Source organism: Centroberyx affinis, unplaced genomic scaffold, assembly GCF_046629955.1.
Source record: "Centroberyx affinis isolate AG114_WGS23_722 - 3 ecotype Tasmania unplaced genomic scaffold, CSIRO-AGI_Caff_v1 ptg004340l_1, whole genome shotgun sequence".
In the NCBI taxonomy this organism is placed as follows: Eukaryota; Metazoa; Chordata; class Actinopteri; order Beryciformes; family Berycidae; genus Centroberyx; species Centroberyx affinis.
Window position 1 is genome coordinate 372,667 of NW_027282044.1, and position 21,522 is coordinate 394,188.

Sequence of the window (21,522 nt, forward strand, 5' to 3'; positions counted from 1 at the left end):
AGGACAAGCAAGTTGGTAAAGGATTCTTTATTTTCACCTACTTTGCTGTGGCTCTGCTGAGGCCAGATTTACACAAAGTCTTACTAGTGTGTTGCAGAGTAACTGAGTTCCTGGTCTTAATAATTATTGTAACCAAAGTTTGCTTTTTGCCACAGTTTACCCAGAAAATTCCAAGGCAAGTGTGGTATGTGAGAAACAAATGTTAGGAGTAACAAAAATTGCAGGTTATTAAATATGAGTGTTTGCTTATTCACATATGGGAACAAGCAATTGACTGACTGACTGAAAATTACAGTCCTGTTATTTTTGCATAGCAAATATGTGCAAAAGTAAGTAAAGTAAATACACTTGAAGAATACACTGATGACCTCATGCTGCACTAGTAGGAATAATATAACCAATAAAAGCATCACAGATTTTTTTTTTAAATCCCACCCCTCTGCCCCTCCCATCAAATACAACTGCCTTTCTCTCCCTGACTGACGTTCCATTGGTTTAGACTGGTTGAATGATCCCTCTCTGCTTTATGTCAGTAAAATGAAGATGCCATTCCATGTGGTCTTTAAAGTCTTGCAATTCCTCTAGAAGTTCTGGTCTCATTTCTTGCTCATCTGCCCCTGTACAACATGCTGTGTTGTAACTGTGTCCTCCAGGTCGGAGGATGGTCACGCTGAGAGGCAGCAGGGCCACAGTGTGAACGTGCGGCAGCCTGAGGTGACGGTGATCCCTGATAGGCCGAGAGACAGCCAAGCCAGCGACTCTGACTCGGACGGGTCGATCCCGTACCGCGATGAGGAGGAGGAAGAAGAGGAAGATGACGAGTACACAAACAGTATGGGACGAGTTTCTAACACATCACACAATAATGGAAATACACAAGAAAAACAAAGTAAATATTGTCACCCACATAACTCATACAGACATTTTGGAGACGCTCCTCATTACGTTCTAATCATTGAAATCCCATTTCTGAGTTTGCCTTGTGTATGTTTGGCAGTTAATAAAGAAAATAGAGTTTCTACTAAAAGGATTATTTTTCTCTATGTGATACAAAGTTGCAAATACATTGATACGGATGGCAGGAACAAGCAGCTCTAGGTGTTTGTTTACATTTCACACAGTGATTCATGCACTTTTGTGTATGGAGTTAGTAACACATAGATTACATAGTTTTATGTAATATAACGTAATGTTATGTGTAATATGAGGGTAAAACGAGCTGTAAGATGTAGTTTAATCAATACATCCTCAGTTTACAGCTGCAGTTATCTTAAGTACCATTGTACTGTAGCATTGGGATTGATTATCATGCAAACTTGCACTAACATTATCAGTACTATATTGAAAACCATCTCACATTGACAGTTTAATCCGCGAAGTGTCAGTGAAAAGACTGAATTGAACGCAATGGCTGGGTTTATTTTTTTTCCTGCTATCTCTAATGTTGAACACCAATCATCCAGATGCCATGTTGTGTTTCAGATCTCATCACTATTGTCTTCAGGCTCACAGCAGTTGGTCTCCATACAGGTTGTTCCAAGGCCTCCAGAAGCCTGTCGCTAGTTTTCCCTTGTGTGTCTTTGTTCCAGGCTCTCTGGCTAGTAAGATCCGCCGGCGAGACACTCTGAACATCAAGCTGGGGAACCGGCCCAGCAAGAGAGAGCTGGAGGAGAAAAACATTCTGCCGCGGAGCTCCGAGACAGAGAGGCACGAGCTGCGCCAGCAGATAGGCTGCAAACTAGTCAGGTACACATACACACACACACACACACACACACACACAGCGCTGATTAGATTCAGCTGAACTGTGGGGTAGGGCTGGGCGATATTGGCAAAATCAAATATCACAGTATTTTAGATGAAATACTTCGATATCAATAATGTGATGATATTTTAGGATGAGTATTCGTGCTTTCATAAGATATTTACACACAAGAAAATTTTGAAAATTTGTAATGATCATTAGTAATCAGTAATGTGTTTTCAGTAATAAGTAATGTGGATATGATGAGCAGGTAAAGCCAATCATTGTTCATTTTACTCGGCCAGAACAGGCTAATAGGTTCTGAAAATTTTATCACTTTACTGTAACGCAGCCTTTAAGACCAGGAAGAAGTAACATTTAAGTTATTTCACAATATTACGATAACCAAAATCCCAGACGGTATCTAGTCTCATATCACGATATCAATATTATACGATATATCGCCCAGCCCTACTGCTGGTAGAATATATGTGACACAGTTGTTTCATTTACCTTCATTCTCCTTCCAGGCGCCTGAGCCAAAGACCCAGCACTGAGGAGCTGGAGCAGAGGAACATCCTCAAACGTGAGTTACTGAAATACACTGCTTAAACCTCCACACAACATAAACACTGAGGGTGATTATAGTTCACAAAACTGGCACAAAAAACAAGCTCAAATACATTGAATTGAATTTGTTTTTTGTGTATATTTGTTAAAACAAGCATGTTAATTAACCAAGGCTATATGGCTGTATATATAATGCCTCCAGAGAGCATGATAGCCAGTGCATCAACACCTGTCCATAGTCAATAACTACAAGAACAATATTACTTGTCAATCAAAACCAAAGTTCTATATTTGAGTGATAAATCAGAAGTTCCTGGTGTGGCCAGGCTGACTGGTATCGTGGTGTTCAGACTGTCCAGTTTTACTGTCACTGCCACTTTCAGATGGTCAGATATAACCTTGTGTGTCATAAATTGGACAGATATTTAGTTAGTATCTATCGGCCGGACTAATGTGGTCAGTCCCAGTGAGGTCTACTCATTTTACAGGCTGGGCAGAGGTTGCCTCAATGTTGCGCTGACACAGAGTCCTTGTTGCCTGTTTTTGTTGCCCTTTTCTCCTCGCTTTTGTTACAGAACACCAGAATGATATCAGCTCAAATAGAATGGACAGTGCTTTGTGCACACTGCAAGCACATACACCCATTATAAAACAAACAAACTAAATTTGCTTTTCTGAAGATGAAATATCCTCCATCAAATAGCCATTTAAATTTGCATGGTGCTGTGCCCCCAAACAGACCTAAATCATTCTGCTGGAGGGTTTCTAGCTGGCTTGTGTTGTCAGCTTTCCATTTCAGAGACTGGCTGGTGGCGTTGCTACTGCAGTTGCCTCTAAAGCTCTTTGAAGTGGTTTGTTGTATTGGGTATTAAATTTGAATCAGTCATTTTGCTCTAGGCCTAGCTGAATAAATTCATGTTGCTTTTCCCCATACTTAGGACTAAGTAAGCATGCAATATTTGTTGCTTTATGCTAAGTGGAAAATAATAGCAAACAGTCCACACATACCATTCTGCCTCCAACGGATACAACACAACAAAATATAATCAAATAAGTAGATGGTAACTCAATTACAATGCAGCCACAACAACCATCCCACAATTAAAATATGGTTCTAACACAACTCAATTACAACAACAGTGTAACATGACAAAAAATAAACTTTATGACCTAAACTAAAGCACAACTCTATTGGGAACACATTACAACCATTACACTACCATGAAAGAGCTGACCGGTCTACTGATTGGACATAAAGAACAGAATATGTAGCAATTTAAACATCGTTCCTTGTTGATGTGTCATTAAAATTGCAAACTGTGAAGGGCAAAATAGGATCCACATACCTATGTTTCATTTGTATCCAGATTTTTTTAATAAGTTGACCTGGAATTTCAGTGTATTTCATTCATCTAAGAGTTTGAAAGACCTCCATCCTCTAGTGGTTTATTGTTGAGGCTGTGTGAAGTATCACAGCACTACAATGTAACACAGACACAATAGAACCTCAACACAGTCATAACACAGATAAAACAAAACCAGCGTCCCATGTGAACAGGAAGCGGTCCGAGACGGCCGGCAACCATGCTGGTGTTTGAATTTTCATTTAGGAAAAATACACACACACACACAGAAAGAAAAAAACACGTGTTCACAGTTGTTCTGGTTATGGGAAAGAAGAGTTATTTGATTGGTTGCTATGAAACACAGATGGCTTATGGGTAAATCTCTGGAGGGACCACGAGAGGTCAAGGGTCAGTCAGCATCCCAGGGCCCAGTCACCCACCGACACACACACACACACGCACATATATGCACACACAAAAACATTACAAGAATAGAATGTATTACAGAATTGACTCATTTATCATTTAATCTATGGACGAAAAGGAACCGAAACCAGTGTCAGTGTTGTTTTTGTTTATGTGACGCCGATAGCATTGCTACATACGCATGAACACACTCTCATATGTTGAATCTCATCACGTGCAATTATAAATAGAAGCAGCAGCGTATTGTAGGTGCAGCAGATGTTAAATGACTCTGTTGGTTCTCTGCCTGCAGAAAAGAATGAAACAGAGGCGCAAGAAGCCAAGCAAGAGATTAAAAGGAGACTCTCTAGAAAGGTACTGTAAACACCCAAGCACACACACACACAGAAAAGAAAGTGAAAGAGCGAGTCTATATTTAGCTGCTATTATGGAACCTGTTCATGTTCTGTTATACTCCGCACTGTGACTCATGTTAGTGAGAAAGTGCTGTTTGTGGTGAAATCGCCCCATCTAGTGGACACAGATGGAACTGAAGAACTGCACATTAGTCTCCTGTCAGTGGAGATTAGGAGTCACACTTTGTCTATGTCTGTCTCTCTAGCTCTTGGGAGAAAAGTTGCCAAATTTTACCTCCGTGCAAATGCAAAAATAAATCAATATAGGCTACAAAAGGAAAACATTTGCACATACAGTAGGTATTTATTTTAGACTGTAATATTAAGGAAGGAAAACTACGGAAGAATGTTCTCAACATGGATGCAAATATCAAGGTTTTGGTATAGATAATCAGCTTCTCTCTCTCTGGCTGTAGCTGAGTGTGAGGCCTACAGTGGCAGAGCTCGTCGCTCGGAGGATCCTGCGTTTTAACGAGTATGTGGAGGTAACAGACGCCAAGGACTATGACCGGCGGGCGGACAAACCCTGGACACGGCTCACCCCCGCTGACAAGGTACCTGACCCTGCTCCTCCTGTCACATTTAGCTTTAACATCGTTAGTAATCGTAAAATGTCACTTTAGGTTGATTCTTTTTGCTGTTGCTTTAGCAACTCACAAATGGCACGGTTCCTGCATTAGACAATTGGGCTGACAAATAAAATATATAGATATTCACAAAAAAAATTGTGTCACCATTCTTTTGCTGAATATTGCTGTTGCAGTACCAGTGGACTCAGCGTTTTTGACATAATTTCCTTTTCAACACTTTTCCTCTCAGAGAAAAACTGCAGCCACTTGCGATTTGGAAATTGTAGCAGCCAATGTAGCAATTTTGATACTTTACCAGTTTATTGTGGGAAAACTGTGATCTCCAGTCTTTGATCACCATGAGGTGAATAACCACAAATATATATATACATATATATATTTTTAGGACAGTATTTATTTTATTTTCTTATAAAGGGGTTTGAGTTAAGGCAAGGGTTGAGTAGTTAAGGAATTAATGTCAATGTGTGTGTGTGTGTGTGTGTGTGTGTTTGCCTGTGTGTGTGTGTGTGCACTCTGCCCCTCAGGCTGCTATCCGTAAGGAGCTGAATGAGTTTAAGAGCCGAGAGATGGAGGTTCATGAAGACAGCAAACAGTTCACCAGGTACTGACTGTGCGGTCGATCGCCTCCACCATTAGTCCGGTTCCAATGATCCGTCACACTCCATTAGTAATTTATCACCTTAAATACTGCAGTTTATTTGTTCAGATTGATCAATATTAATATTATTCCAGCCCCCAAGCCCATGTCCACTAACCACATAAAAGGCATGACATACACCTAGGTCGACGCCAGTTTATTAGTCCCCAGCCATTGATTGCCAATAAAGTCCTGGTTCAGTCTCTTATATGTTATTAGATATAGATGACATGGCTATATATTGTATCCCAGTGCAGAGAGAATGTATTGAATGTGATTACTTGGAGCAAGCATAACATAGTGTCTAATATATTATTGTGATGTTATTTACGAACCGTGTGTGTGTGTGTGTGTGTGTGTGTGTGTGTGTGTGTGTGTCTCTTCAGATTCCATCGGCCCTAAGCAGCCCTCAGTGCCAGCTGGACTTCAGCAGCACAAGCTCTCCAATCCACAGCTTCCAGCAGTCTCCCAGCTCTCCAAACCCCAAAACCTGCGGTGCACAGTTCACCTCACCTTGCTTTGGGATCCCCTAGCCCCCAATCATATGTATTTATGTCTATGGTGACAGCTTACAGGTGTGTATAAGGCCTGGGGGCATCCATGGACACCAGTGAAATATTTGCACATGTCTACGGTCAGAACTAGGGCTGTGTATAGGGCTCCGGTCAGAACCATTTATTTATTTGAGAGGATATGGCCTGTACCTGTCGATGGGTGTTTTCATTCACTCTTCTACATCAGGCCTTGCAAAGAGAGGGAGAAACCAATGAGTGGAAATTGCCTTTTTAGATATGGATGCGGCCTAAATCTTCAGAGTGGCTGGGTAGTAAAGCCTACGAGTGAAACCCAGCTTCTTGCCGAGGTTTAACTTGTCGTCATAAACCGAGGACAGCGCTTGTAAAGAATGGCTGCCAACCCTGTGGCCATATATCGACATCCTCCCAGAACAGTGAAGTGAGGGGTGATTGGATGGCTGCGTGGTGATGATGTCAGTGCCTATCTCATGGATGCGAGAAGAGGAGAGACATTCAGATGTGCCTCTCTTGATTTGTATCTCAAATACTGCAGTTCATTTGTAGACATATTTAAAAGTTATTGCCACTAGAGGGCATTATATCATAAGAATTATAGAATGAAAGAACGAAGAAGTGTATACAGATTAAGAGTAACCTGTTATTGTTATATTTGTACTGCTGAAGCTGTGAGCACCTGAGGCTTTAAAGGTGGAGTGCAATGGAAATCACCCTATAGCCGATCACTTTGCACAGAGTGTATGATACATGATGCTCATGTACCGTATGATATATTCTGTGTTAGGTTTGTGATGTGCCTATCTGTGGATCTCTGAGTTTTATCCAATGAGTTACTAAAGGCAAAAACCTCTGGTCTCGCAGCCCTGGACTTTCTGTTTAGAGGATCTGCTGTGCAAGCTTTGAAGAGTAGGAGTGTCTGTCGAGCATCTGAATTCAGTTTTTCTTTCCCACCTTAGGCACTTAGCTGACGCTCCCAATCCAAAGTGACTTGTAATAAGTGCAAACAAAAGAACTGAACATTCAATCACACATTGGTCTTCTCAATTCATCCTGGTTTGAAAGGCCTCGCTCGAAAGGTGGTACTGTGGGGGGATTTGGTCAGCAGAGCTAAATCACTTCTGACACGCCCTTCATATACTGTAGGGCTTTATGAATGCAAGACGAGAAAATCAAGAGTTCTTCTATCAAGGGGATCAGTCGGCCTCTTGAGGACGTGGAGAAGTCCTTCATTTTCAAGTTCATTGAACATGCTCTGCAGTGCTGTCTGTAGTTATACCTTCCTGTGGCTTCACTCATTGTAGCAGCTCATTGTAAGGTTATATAAGGAGAGAGAGACTAACAAGTGGCCCCTTTACACCTTGACTTAACATGCGTCTTGAATCCAGATAGGAATCATCTGCATTTTACTGACATTTGCATTAAAAGTGTCTCCTCATTATCCACACAGAATTACATTGCTCTTTCCCTACCAAGATGTAGCTTTGTACCATCAGCCTGACAACATTCTCTCACATGTAATGCAAAATTATGAAATTTGTATGTCTTTTAATAATCTAGCAGGCATGAGGGAGATTGTAAGGCGGCATGCACTATTTCTTTGCCTCACCAATCAGCATGCCACAGCCATTAGCTGGTCCTCTATTTCACTGCTGTTAGCCATTAATTTTATTGTTTTTTTCCCTTCCTTTTCTGCAGTGTGTGTGTGTGTTACAGTCACAACAATTGTATTGTGTGTTAGAGCTTTGCACAATGTTTGGGCCTAGATTATTGTTACTTTGTAAATCTGAACTGCACTTATGAGCATTTACTTCTGTTTATGCATTCAGTGTGCGTAGATTGGAAATGTTTAATTTACACTTTGTTAGCAATTTGGCAGAGATGGATTGGCCGGTTGGCTTACTCTTCATCTTTATTGCATCTCGGGTGCATTTATACCCAGGATTTTATGCAGTTCATCTCTGTGTGGATAAAATCTGAATACCCATGACACATGTTAATACAAAATGTAAAGGGGACCATGGATAATGGTTTCTTTCTACGTGAATGCCAAGTTGTTTGGCTGAGCTGTTAGAAAGGGAAGCTAGCTGAAAATCTGGATCTTATACAACAAGCTGGAGGGGACAAAAGAGCTAAATATGGCCGCCCTGTTGCTGTGGATGTTCATATAAACATTTAAATAAAAACTAGGCCCTCAGTGTTGTTTTCCTACCACACCTTGACCAGAGGGGAGACATTGCCTGGCAGGTGATTGGTATAAAACCACCTTGCTGACGTCCAAAGGCTTTGGTCCTGAAGAAGGCCTCCAACCGCCATGACACTCCCTGTTCTTACAAATAGGAACTGAAAAGGACAGATTTACTCTCTCCACTCATGAATGTCCAGAGGTTGTTACAAGAATCGGTGTACAACGATGGAAAAGAACCAACAGTATTCCTTCATGTCAATGTCTATGTTGTTATATATTGATTATTTTGTACAGAATGTATATCGAGCATGTGCATACATCGAAATCAATTTTACTGCCAATGACATGATACGTTATTACTTTGATGTGAATGTTTTAAGCTCTGATCTTACTTGTATGATTTTTTTTAATTGTCCCCAGATATTGATGGTGGAATGTGCTGTATGTAAGTGCTGTTTGTACACATATCAAGTACAGGGAAATCTACAGGCAGACTCGGCTTAACCATGTATGTATATAACATATTATATAGATGGTGATAAATCTCTATTCTGGTGTATTCTTTCCTACTCTACTGTATTCCATCTCCATTGAAACAGATGTCAGGTTGTATGCAGCAGGTGTTATGAGTGCAGAGGAAGCCTATCATGGATGGTGACGACATTTACAGTAGATGCAGTTTAATAATCCCTTCCGGACTCACCCACACTAGAGAAACTGAACTGGGTCCAATTCTTTTGAAATGTTAACGTAACTGTGATGTGCACACATAAGCAGTTAATGCAACAACAATCCAGCTATGTTTCGTATATAATCCAGTTGCATCCAATATGTAAACATAGTCAGAGTGTGTTAAGTGGCAGGCTGTGTAGGATTAGTTCCTGTACAGGTGAACAGTCTGCACTCCAACAGCAAATATTAGTATTATTGGTAAGGACTTTGAACAAGAGCCACATTTGCACAGAAACAAATTAAAATTCTCACCTTGTCTTAGTACAGATTTGATTTTCTCATGCCTGTGTAAACACGGATCGCTTGGAATAAGATATTTTTCTCTTTTAACAAGATAGGTTAAAGTAGATAAACATTGACAAGCTTCAGAAATCTTTTTTTGCTTGTGTAAATCCAGCTAAGGACTTGTGCAAAATGTCATTTTCAGGTGATACTCTGTCTTATAGGCTTTAATATTTAAACTGCTAAGGGGAATCCTGGACTGGATTATCAATAGAAATGTAGGTTTTGTCTGTGAAACTGGTCCTTAATTACACATTTTAGTCCAGGTCCATTTGGTTTAGCCTGGATCTAGAGTAAGCAGTCGAAAGTGTGTAAGAGCCTAGAAGGTTCATATTTAGCCATAACCAGTCAGTATTACTCTAAACCAGGGGTACAAATCCAGTAAATAACCTTTTATCCATGAAATCCGTTTAATCTTCCATGGAACTGTGAAATAGACTCATGAAACCCCCTCCGAGTGGGAACCAATGGAGGGTTAAAAGTTGCTGTGTATCCCACAATTCCTTGCATTATTGCTGAAGGCGTCTTCTGCATGTGACCAGAATTGCGGCCATGCACGACTGACTGGGAGTCAACTAGCCTGATACAGAAAATCTGACATTAAAGTATAAACGTTTACAACTCCTTTCATGAATATCAGCTACTAAACTGACAAGTATTTCACTAAAATTCAGGTTATTGTTAAAAGCTTTCACAGCCACTTTGACTGTTTGCATTAATTTGCGATATTAATCTCCCATATCGGAGCTTTCCACCAGTTCCATGAAAATGTTGGCATTTGAAAGTGTCTGCCGTCTGCTGTTGTGACAGTGCTTGAGCCTTCCTTAGTCAATTAGTCAAATCCCAATTATCTGGCTATCCAAGCAGCCATTACCAAACTGCTGCTGTTGAATGAAAACCTTTTATCTTCAATATGTAATCTTTCTCTCGCCCGTGTGAAATTCAAAATATGTCTTCATGTTTCAGTCGGGCTTCATGAGCATTAGAGTAAAACCTGCTCAACCTGTAAACTACTGCGTAAACCTTCAGTTGTAAGTGAAAATGTGAAAGTCATCAAAATGTAGTTTTCACACAACAGTAGCAAAATGCTCAGAGCCGCTGAACAGATTTACTGCTTGTATGTGACACATGACACACACTCAACACTGACTCCCAACACCTTGATGTATGTTATAGAAGCCTTCTGAGATTTCTCTTTGTAATTTCTCTTCATAGGATGGAGATCATGTATCATATGAACAGCCCCTGTTAGGTCCAAACTGTGTATGTTGCTTTTGTATATAAAGAGTCATTGGAAAAACATCTATTTTGTCAGCCTTTTTTTTTTTTTTTTTTAGATGATCATTGCTGCTCACATAATCAAGTAAAAGTAATATCTCATTTTATCTATTTTTTATATATATTTATTTTATATGAAACTTTAATGAGCCCTGCGGGGAAAGTAGTAATAGGAATACATCAAGACTAGCATAGAAATAAGAACAGTGCAAATGGAGGTAATATAATGACAACTCCAATACTCTGACTTGGACATATTAATGTCCACGTCTGAAAAAATATGGATTCAAGCAGCAGAACTTACTGAGACATGAAGACAATGTGAGATTTGTGCATCATGAAAAATGTGGAGAATTATGAAATATCAATATAGATACCATGTAAAACAATGAGAGGAATATGAGAGTATGAGAAAAGACTACGTGAAAGATTACAGCATAATATACAATTTACACCCTCCAGTATATTCACTTCAATTTGTAGATATATATTGTGAGTAGTCTTCCTTTGTGGAGTCTTTTCCATCAGGGTGTCATCAGTTCTGGTCGTCTTTGCTCCTCAGTGTTTGGTTTTAGGTAAGAGATTTCATGGATGCATAAGAGGGGCTTCATCAGTAAGAGGCCTGAAAGGCTAATGCCACCGCTCCTAATTCACCGCTTAGTGGCATAAAATAGAGAGAGCAAGAAGCCCCATTAGAGTTATTATTTTTTAAAGACATTACATCATTCCTTGCAGATTTCCTGAACTAATTAAGGATTATGTCATCGCAACCAAGTTTTAAAGATCGTTGTCGAGGGTACAATGACAACGGCAAGGCTTTTCCTCCCTGTCCCTGATCTCATATGTGTATGGTGTATAGCCTATATGTGGGGAGAACTGTGGCTGACTCAAGATTGTAGCAGTTAGCGCCAACTAAGCCGTCCGACGAGGTATTAGAAGAAAGTTCTCAGTCAGCTTTTCTCATCACCTTCCGCGTTATCCTGATCTTGAAAACTTCATCAATCTAGACAACTGCTGCGTATGCTATTATGCACAGCAGTTAACTTTGACAAATAAAAAATAACAGCCTATTTGGTTGCGGCGACTCTGTAATAGCTGCATCCCTCACAAGGAGTTGACATTCAAATGCGTCTTTAGTCTGCAATGTGCAAAGACAATCTGACAAACCCAAGGCTGAGAGGTGAAACACATTGCTCTGCTTTTCCATCAAGCTATATTGGAAATTTCCAGATGAATGAGAATTCTGTGTACTGTCTGACTGTGTGTGTGTGTGTGTGTGTGTGTTTCCGAGGTATCTGAGCCTTTGTGTGTATTTGGTTTATATGTGAGGTCTCTGCCTTTGCATGACCATTAAAGTATCGAATTTTAGCCCTACCTACCTAGTCAGCCTCATCCAAAGTACCAGCCTGCCAGCTTTTAAAGAGGATGTGGGCGTAATGGAGTTGGTGCTGGAAAACAGAGAGAAAGAGTACAGAGAGAGAGAGAGAGAGAGAGAGAAAGAAAAAGAGAGACGGGGCCGTTAGGGAAATGAGAGGGAACGAGAGGTGGGGAGAGAAAAGGGACAAGGGGAGTTGGAAAGAGACGGAAATGGAGGGATGGAGGAACAGATATTGTGAATCACCGATCTTATGCCAAACTTAGAGCCTCTGATTACGTGCTGATTGTAGAATTGATTTCACGTGACAGATGTGCCAAGTAAAGCCTGACCTTGTTCGACAGGAAGAGTCTAAATTGAATTTTGATTTGCCAGTGACACACGCTGACTTGCCAACTTAGCAGCTACAACTTGAAACACTGTAGGTGTTCGTTTGTTTGGTATTTATTATTGTGACAGCGTGGCGATAACCTGTTTTTTACAGCAAAGGAGAAAAGCAAGATAATTGAAGCAGCTGGTACTCCTATCTAAACGATGCCCTTCTGGGGCAAAGTGATCATAAACCTCCTGCCTGTCTTCTCTCTCTCTCTCTCTCTCTCTCTCTCTCTCTCTCTCTCTCTCTCTCTCTCTCCTTCTTTCTTTCTATCATACACACACACACACACACACACACACACAATCCTGTAACCTATTACTATGAAGACCTTCCATTCACTACACTCCACTACACCAAGCTCCCTAAATCCTCAGCCTTACCTTAAACTTTACTCTTAACCTTCACACCTGAACTCTAAACCTGATCTGTAACTCTAAATTGAGCAAAACTTCTCCAAAAAGTTTTCACTTCTTAGTCCCAAAGCTGAGATTGGTTGTAAAACAAATACACACACACACACACACACACACACACACACACACACACACACACACACACACACCCCAAGTTAATGAGGCTTCCCAGGCAGGATAGGAAGGCAGTTTTGTGCCTGGCACGCTGCCTGGAGGTCTCTGCTCTATTACTGGTCCACCACTCAATCGGAAGAGGGGGGGATATTAATCCCAACCGTAATACCCCCAGACATTAATAAAAAATGTGATCTAGAGAAACTCTTTATTCCGCCCTATCATATTGTTCTTATTACAGTCAATCCACGGCGCCTTCTCAAATGACTTGCACCCTTGGCAAAAATTAGTCAGAAAGGCTGTAAAAGTTTAACAATGCAGAAAATATACATTTCTAACATTTCTGAGCACAGACTGCTGCAATTCAGCTATTTTCTGTGCTCATAATCTTTTAGGAAATTATGTTCTTTTATATAAAAGGTCATTGTCCAGTAAAAAAAAAAAATTATCTATTTCAAAAATGATGACTGGTACAGTTATTGGCCCACTTGGTTGCAAATATAGTTTAAATCATCTTTGTTAGTTGAAGGTGATATTCAATTTTATAGAACTGCTTCCAGTGTGACTCATTAAAGCCATAAGACCAGATGCTCAGTCAAGTATCTCTTCTCATATTCTCAGCTAAGGTCTCCAATGATTTTTCCCCATTGCTTTTCCTATCTTCTGAATGAATGAATGAATGACTGAACAAATGAACGAATGAGTGAATGACCACACTGAATGAAAATCAAACAAACCGTGCTGTTTTGAGTATGAGCTCCACTATTCTGCAAGGAAATTCAGTTTGCATTTGGTTAAGAGAAAATGCCCGGCAGGTACTCATCCATTCCACACATAAAATATTTATGTATTTTTCACCGCCTTATTCTGACTTGGCCATCTCTCTGCAGAGTGATTACTTCTATGTTTTATCAAGGACGTTTCCACTCCATTGCTAAGCCTGTCTGAGCTCTAAAAATGAGTAAATGCGTTGCAGAAAATCGGAGAAGAGAGGAGGTGATAAGGTTCGGATGAGAGGAGAGCAGCGGAGGAGAAGAGGAGCGAAGAAGAGGAGACAATAGAGGGTAGTGAAGGAGAAGAATGAAGACGAGGAAGGAGATAGATGGATAAAACAGGTGGGTAGCAGTGAAGGGCAAAGATAATTGGATTGTGGGAGCGTTCATATTTGACGAGAGTGAAAGTGTCTCCCAGACCTTTTCACCGTTTGGCCGGGCTCCTGTGTAATCAGAAGAGAGCAGATATGGACACCGCCCAGACGAGACGCTCGGCATCAACACACAAAGGCCAAGTGGTTATTAACAGGTGACATTCTCTCTGTAAGGCCAAGCACAAACACACACGCACACGCACACACACACACACACACAGACATTGATGCCCATGCGGTTTTCATTCTAACCATAGCTTTTAAGTGTGTGTGAGTGCAGAGAAAAACAAAATTGATTGAATAGACCATCAAGACACTGCTGGCTCCTGAATGGTCTCACAGATGAAGTGAGTGGAGGTGAGATAATGAGATTTGATCAACACAGTAGCCGCTGGTTCTGTAGCAGTTTGGCTGTGGGATGTTCAAGCAGCCCGAGGAGCTTTACCCTCCAACTGATGCAGAGTGCAAAGCAGGCAGAGACTGATTACATTTCAACTGCTTCACCTGCATCTGAACTTCATTTTTCTTTAGGTTTCTCCTTGAGCAGCTTCAGAGATTAGAAAAACCAAGTAAAGTGAACTGAGGTGAACGGTCTGGTTATGTGAAAGAAAGTTTTATTTGTGCAATAATAACTATTTTTGTTATTGTTCTGTGTAGTACTGTATTGATCCGGTATGAGAATTCTCTCCAAACAATACTTAGTCTATTGAAAACTTGTAGATATCTGACAAAATCTTTATGAGGCAGCATGAGCTGAAAAAATGCAAAGATGTTTCAACAGTTAATGTACAGTATATAGTAAAATATGAATTGCTGTATCAGACGGCAACTTCCATATTCCTGCCGCATCCCTAAGAATTATGGGAGAAGGAGGGGAATCTGGATCTCCCTCCTTCTCCCCCTCCAACTCAAACACACCTACACACATTCATTTACTGATAAATTATCAGACACATTCCTAATTGAAATGATGGGTTTTGAGCCCCCTACCCTGATAGCGCTAATCAGCTGTCATAACCAAACTTTCAGCAGTAGTCCTCTGTTCAAAATCTTTGGGAGGACAATTTTGTTTTAGTTTCTAGCTAAATTTTATTCCTGTTTGTTCCAGTTTGTCTCATATAACACAAGAACTGCTGTATCATGCTTTTGAGAGTTTTTTTTGTTTGCAGTTGTATACCCTCTCTCTCTCTCACAAAACATTCATGACTGAATAGAAACTGTACTTTTTATTTAAAATTATGAAAGGACAATTTAAAAATGTAAAAAAAATAATAAAAAAAACTCACTTAATTTCCCTAATTGTTGACAGAGAGCAAAAGCGAGAGAGAGATGGAGACAGAAATCTAGATTGGCAGAGAGATAAATGGCTTTACAGTGTTTGTGTGTTGGCAGGCAGGCCGGAAATTTATGGTCACTGTGCCCCAGAAGGCTATCTTTTAGATAGGAGTACCAGCTGCTTCAATTACATTGCTTTTCCATTTTATCAGCACTCTGCCGTCCCCTAACAAAAAAGTGAATGCCTATATAAAATTGCAACTGCCATGTTTACAAATCAGCATAGGCCTGCTTCACTGACAAATCAATTACCTCTCAATTAAGCTCAACAATCTTTCTCTGCAAGGTAAAACTGTATTTTAAGCAGAGCAACCTTGAGATGTGAAGTGTCAATAATATGATCAAACCTTAAGATGGACATTGTTGGTGCAGGAGACTGAGCAGACAATCTTTAAGTCATTGATCAGCTAATCATCTAATCACATCTCAATAAACAATACCCAACATCATGTTTTTAATGCAATAGAGTCTGTGTTTTTCTACAGAGTGAGTGTTGTGCATTTTGTTCCCTTTACCTCGACTCAGCTCAGTTAAACCCCCCAGCATGCTTCTCTCAGCATGCTGCACATACAGATGGAGTGTTGTAGCCGTAGTCGAGAGCATATACTGTAAATAGATTCAGAGTACACGCACCTACCAACCTTATTACCATTGAAATAGTGAGGATGGTGAGTCCACCTCTAAAGCAGTGCCCCTTCAATTACTCACTGATACACAGAAGGGTATATTGAATTTTCTGAGTAGATATTTTTCTTTCAACCTTTTGTCCACACTCCCACTCTCACTTGGGTCTCGGTGCGGCTCTTTTGCATGCGCTGCATGGCGGAGCCTCTCTGGGATTCTCTGGCTCACCCACTGGCTCATAGAAACTGCAAATGAAACATGATAAACAAAAACACTAGCTGGAATCCAGGAGACGTCTGTTCGTGTGCACACGCGTGTTGCAGAGAGAACAAGACAAGTGGGTTTATGTGAGTGTGTGTGTGTGTGTGTGTGTGTGTGTGTGTGTGTGCGTGTGTGAATGTGCACTGAGCGGCCTCACGCTGCTTTCACGCCTGACTTGGCAGCGGTGTATCCATGGCTCTCACAGCGAGGACAGATGGCAAGGACTTACCCAGTGAGAAACACTCCAACACACACAGAATCTGTCTCTCGCTTCCACACACACTCACGACGCACAACACAAGAACTTCCTTGGCACCCACGGATTAATCTCTCAATCCAACAATGACTCATACATAACATCCTCTCCCACCAAGTGTGTGTGTGTATTTCTGTGCGTATTTGGCCGGCAGTGTACTTTGATATATTACCTGGAGTCAGCAACAACTCAAACTGCAGCACCTGCTGCTCTCTTCAATCCAAACAAGAACCTTGTATTGACTGTGACTTTAAAAATCTATCCTTCTCTAACAGCCCTGGGGCAATTTACATAATAAAAACATTTATCATGGCATATTAAACTACCTGAATCTCCTCATCAAAGGAACTGTTAGATTAAAATTCATTATGCGAATCATTTCCTTCAGCTGTAGCCTGAAATCTGTTTCATGAGTCAGACTGGCAGTGTTTAACCTGTGTCGTGGTGAACTCTGACATCACTCCAAAAGTTATTTTGCACTCTTGAATGTTGCTATAATTTCCTTTTGAGGAGACATAAATGAAACGTACCAGATGATGTAATTTTGCTTCTATCAGGCATGAAAATCTGATCGGACACACACCCAAACTCTTCAATTTACTTCCCTTGACTGAATTCAGCTTTGGCTTGGGAGTGATTCACACACTGTCAATGTTTCTCTGCTCTGTCTTACCAAACACTTGGCTATAAAATGTACCCACTATAAACTGTGTCTGATTACCTGACAGAGAACAGCGGGGCACAGCAAATCAGGCTGATTTGTGTGTGTTTGTGTGGGTGGACAGTTGGGCACAGGTGCGTGTATACTTGAATATGGTGTACATGTGTAAGAGACTGTGTAGGCGGACAAGACAAAGAGTTTGTGTAATCAGCAAGGCCAAAGAAATGAGATTCGCTCTTGTTTAGCCGGGACATGAAGGGGGCAGACAGCAGAGAGAAGAACGATTCATACTGAGTCTGATGCACTCTGGTGTTCAGGCCTGTAAGCCTCAAGCCTTACTGTGTCTCTGCCTGTATTCTAGGTTGTTCATCATGTTCTGGCTTCCATTTTACATTTCCACACACTGACTATATCGATTTCATCTTAAAAGCAAACACTAGTTTGTTGATAAGTTTATTGTGAAATATGAATCTAATAACCTGTACAAAAATGGAGCTGAACACATTCATTCCTAGCCTGTAGCATCACATGACCTTTTATCAACACAAGCTTAACACTAAGTCTTAACTTCTGAAATAAAAACATCCAGGCCTGACAGAGCGACCTACTCTGCACTGCACATTGCTACAGAATAAGTCTAATAATTTGTCTAATTCATTGTAGAATTTAAGAAATCAAATCAAAATCTAGTTTGGATACAGACTTTTTGAAGAGAAATAATTTCAAGTTTGAAACATAGTAATGACTAAGTAGGTGCCTATGGGTTAATCCAACAGTGTGCACAAACAAGCAGAAATCTAAATAATATGTAGATGTGATCATAGAAGTGACATGGGCAATATGGAGAAAGAGGAATTTGAATTAAATCAAGAGCAGGAATTTCAATCAAGGATAAGGCTACACCAGTTATCAAAATGAGAAAAAAAAATGTATGACAGAAAAAACACTCAAGGCAATACAAGACAGAAAAACATTCCCATCCTCTTCTAACACAGCCATTACTACCACACTGTTGTTATCTTGTCTGGTGAAGGTTTCAGTCTTGCTCAAGGCTGCTTGGATTGCTTAAAACGCTCGTTTTACTTTTTCAGAACCTCAGTGACAAATTTACCTGAAGGACGCCTTTAGAAAGTTGCGAGGAGCAAGAAACAGTGTTTTGGGTGGTCCAAATGATGTTCTGGATCTAGGTATCTTCTGTTTTTATATGGCTGAACTCAAACAAAGGTCTGGTCTGCATTGAAACATTAGGGGAAAAGCAGAAACATGGCAACTGTCTGTCAGAAATCAAGTTGGGTGTCCAAGAAACTGGGAAAAAAAAAAACTGTAAAAACATACACATCCCAAAATCATCAAATCTAGGCATCATCAGGTTTGTCCGCCGGCGGCCCGCATGGTTGCAGCATCTTCTCCATCAGATTGAAGCGGACACGCGCCTTGCTCTCGTTCTCAGCGATGGAGAAGTAGTTGAGAAGGTCGAAATGTCCCATGTAGGAGCAGTAAGAGTCTCTGTGCTGGTTGACCAGCCATTCCCACTTGCTGGTGTCGGCATGGCCTGTCCCAATGTACTTGGACTGGAGATGCTCCAGCTGACTGTGGATGTTGTATCTGTCTGTCATTCTCACTGAGGTGGGAATCCCAGAGGCTCTGGCCAAAGATGGAGGAAAAAAGTCAGAATTTAACGTCATCATTTCATTCAGAGGCTGGTAGGAATCCCTACTAGGTGCACCAATAAAGTACTAAGTTCCATTATCATTAATCTTAAATTCTGAACCATGTGAACCAATATAATTTTAAGATTAATAAATGATGTAGCAGTTACCTCGCTGGCTTACTGCCTTAATGTAATGCTTTCATACTGGTAAAGTTACTTGGTTAATAAAGCAAAAACTAAAAATTAATATAATCCTCGCTTCAATTAACTATTTTACCAGGACAGAATTAGCATGCTAACGTTAGCTCCAATAGCTTTCTGGCTAACAGTAGGTTAGCAAGCTAGTTAATGTAAGCCCAATGTAATATCTTCTCCGATGGCATGTTCTGTTCTTTTAAACATCTTTGCCTCAGCTCATTCAAATACAGCAGATACTTACTCGATAGGAAGTAAAGAGTTTCAAAACGAGGTTTGAAGACGAAAACTGTGTTCAGGTCCGTCAGCACGACAAAGCACAGATAACTTCCGGTATGTGCCACCTACAATATAAACCGGGGGAAACAAGTCTGCAGCCTGAGTTCGTTCGTTCTCTCTCTCTCTCTCTCTCTCTCTCTCGCTCTCTCTCTCTCTCTCTCTCTCTCTCTCTGTGTGTTCAATTATATTATATTCCAATCAATTAAATTCAACGTGCTTTATTAATATGACATTTTAGAACAATATTGACAATCAGTGTGTGCCAGTCTGTTGTCACCTCTACAGTGCGGTTGTCACAGCCTGTACCTAACCGAGAGAGTAGCTCGTGGCACAAAAATAAATAAATAAATACAAAAATCATCATCATTTGCAAACGCGCATGCTGTTTAATTTCATGCTGAACTCTGTCTGGGGTGCAGTGTAGCTTTCAGTGTCCTTGCACTGTGCTGCTAATATAAAAAGTATATGAAAAACAAGGTATAGTTAGTTAATGTATGTATATCATTAGTTCATGACAGTTAGTTCATAATTAGTTCATGTATGTAAATAGGTTACAGTATGTAATAAAACACATTGGGTTGGCTAATCTGATGTTTAAACAAGGAAAACTGCCTGGACTGCACAGCACACTGTGACATGATTAGGTGAGATTGAGGTGTCCTGACCAAGATTAATTGTTAAGTAGCCTATTACTTTTCTCCCAAAGATGTGACATATCTGGGCACCTGCATGGAAACAGGTTCTCTGCCTGTCAGAAATACCTTCTGACACCCTGAGCCAACAACCGTGTCGCAAATTAATTTTAATACAGAACATGTGGCGACCAAAGGTCACATCGGGATGGCATTTGGTCAGCTCAAGGAGGACCACAAGTGTCACGGAAATAGTAATAAAGCATTTAATTAATTAATAACTAATTGTACGATAAAAATAGGCATTAATACGTTTGTTTACAATTAATTTAAATTACAAAGTAATTCATTATGTGATATTTTAATGGGCTATAAAAAGAGGAATTATAAAAAGAATTTACAAATGAGATATTAATCCATCAATAAATAGTTCAAATTAAAAAGGGACGTAACAAGCTCTCTGATTGGCTATCACCTGGCATGTCATATGCAAACGTTTGACATGGATGTGGGAAGGAGAACCTTCTCCTTCCCACGTCATATGCATGTCGAGGAACAGACCACCACCAGAACCTGTGGAAGAAATCCACATAAGCCACATTTTTCCAGACCACCAGGATGCCACTGCCAACCATTTTCTTTAAGTTTACAAGCTATGTGTGTGTGTGTGTGTGTGTGTGTGTGTGTGTGTGTGTGAGACATGGTAACACTGTTCAATTATATTTGTGGACATTTGCATTGAAAAGAACTTTCATTCGTGTCAGTCACCAATTAACTCTGTAGAACAAAATGGAAAAATGAATTGGGGAAACATGTCTTTATCACATTGTGTAGTAAATACACACTTTCCACTTTCTTGTGGATTTCCTTGTGGTTTCTTTCCACTTTCATCTTTCTCCACCTCTAGCTTTTGCCTTTTTAGCATCTTGTACTCCATCCCCTGTTCAACTCCTGTTTTTGGGCCTCTATTTCCTGAAGCTTTTATATATTGTTTTAACATCTGCTCCCTATAAGACGGACATTTCTTTATAAGGTAATGAGTTGCTATGAGCATTGCTGCAAAACAAGAGACATAGGTACACCTATTGCATAAAAGCCCTGGACATACACATTTCTTTGAAGAAGTGGTTGGAGATGAGTCTTGGTTTTCCTCCTATAATCATGCCAATAATTTCGGACCGCAAATCATAACTAATGGCAATTAGCCAAAGCATTTTCTTAGAATTGTGCAATTATATAAGGCCTATCTCTGCTGGCATCGCGGTGCGAGCAGACACAGTTTCATCATCATCATGATGAATCATCTCCTCCTGCAGTGCACAGATTAATTTCTGCCAGAATTTACACAGTGCTTTTCAACACATGGTGGAAAAAACTTAAACTCATTTGACAATGTTAAGAGCCAACTCACATCTGTGAGCGCGACAGCTGGACACCGACTGTCCTGTTCCTGTAAATATGTCATTCAGTAAGGCTATGGGAAAT

The 21,522-nt window shown here is 40.4% G+C and overlaps 2 protein-coding genes across 2 annotated transcripts in view; one reads left to right on the forward strand and one right to left on the reverse strand.

The window, feature by feature from the left end:
- Positions 1–10,724, forward strand: part of phactr2 (phosphatase and actin regulator 2) — a 45,808-nt gene extending 35,084 nt beyond the window's left edge. The window contains exons 7-13 of the mRNA XM_071543536.1: positions 654–832; positions 1,590–1,746; positions 2,275–2,330; positions 4,379–4,440; positions 4,898–5,035; positions 5,596–5,672; positions 6,095–10,724. Coding sequence (XP_071399637.1) covers positions 654–832; positions 1,590–1,746; positions 2,275–2,330; positions 4,379–4,440; positions 4,898–5,035; positions 5,596–5,672; positions 6,095–6,110 — 685 coding nt within the window. The 3' untranslated portion in view covers positions 6,111–10,724. The remainder of the gene's footprint in view (positions 1–653; positions 833–1,589; positions 1,747–2,274; positions 2,331–4,378; positions 4,441–4,897; positions 5,036–5,595; positions 5,673–6,094) is intronic.
- Positions 10,725–17,722: 6,998 nt separating this feature from the next.
- On the reverse strand, positions 17,723–19,467 carry sf3b5 (splicing factor 3b, subunit 5). Its single transcript, XM_071543535.1, has 2 exons — positions 19,371–19,467; positions 17,723–18,924 (listed from the first exon to the last, which is right to left on the reverse strand). Exon 2 carries the CDS (start codon positions 18,894–18,896, stop codon positions 18,636–18,638), a length of 261 nt encoding a protein of 86 aa, XP_071399636.1. The 5' UTR covers positions 18,897–18,924; positions 19,371–19,467; the 3' UTR covers positions 17,723–18,635.
- Between the last annotated feature and the right edge of the window lie 2,055 nt (positions 19,468–21,522).

Excerpts from the sequence above, each read along its gene's own strand:
- sf3b5 (XM_071543535.1), bottom strand. The coding sequence starts at position 18,896 with ATGACAGACAGATACAACATCCACAGTCAGCTGGAGCATCTCCAGTCC.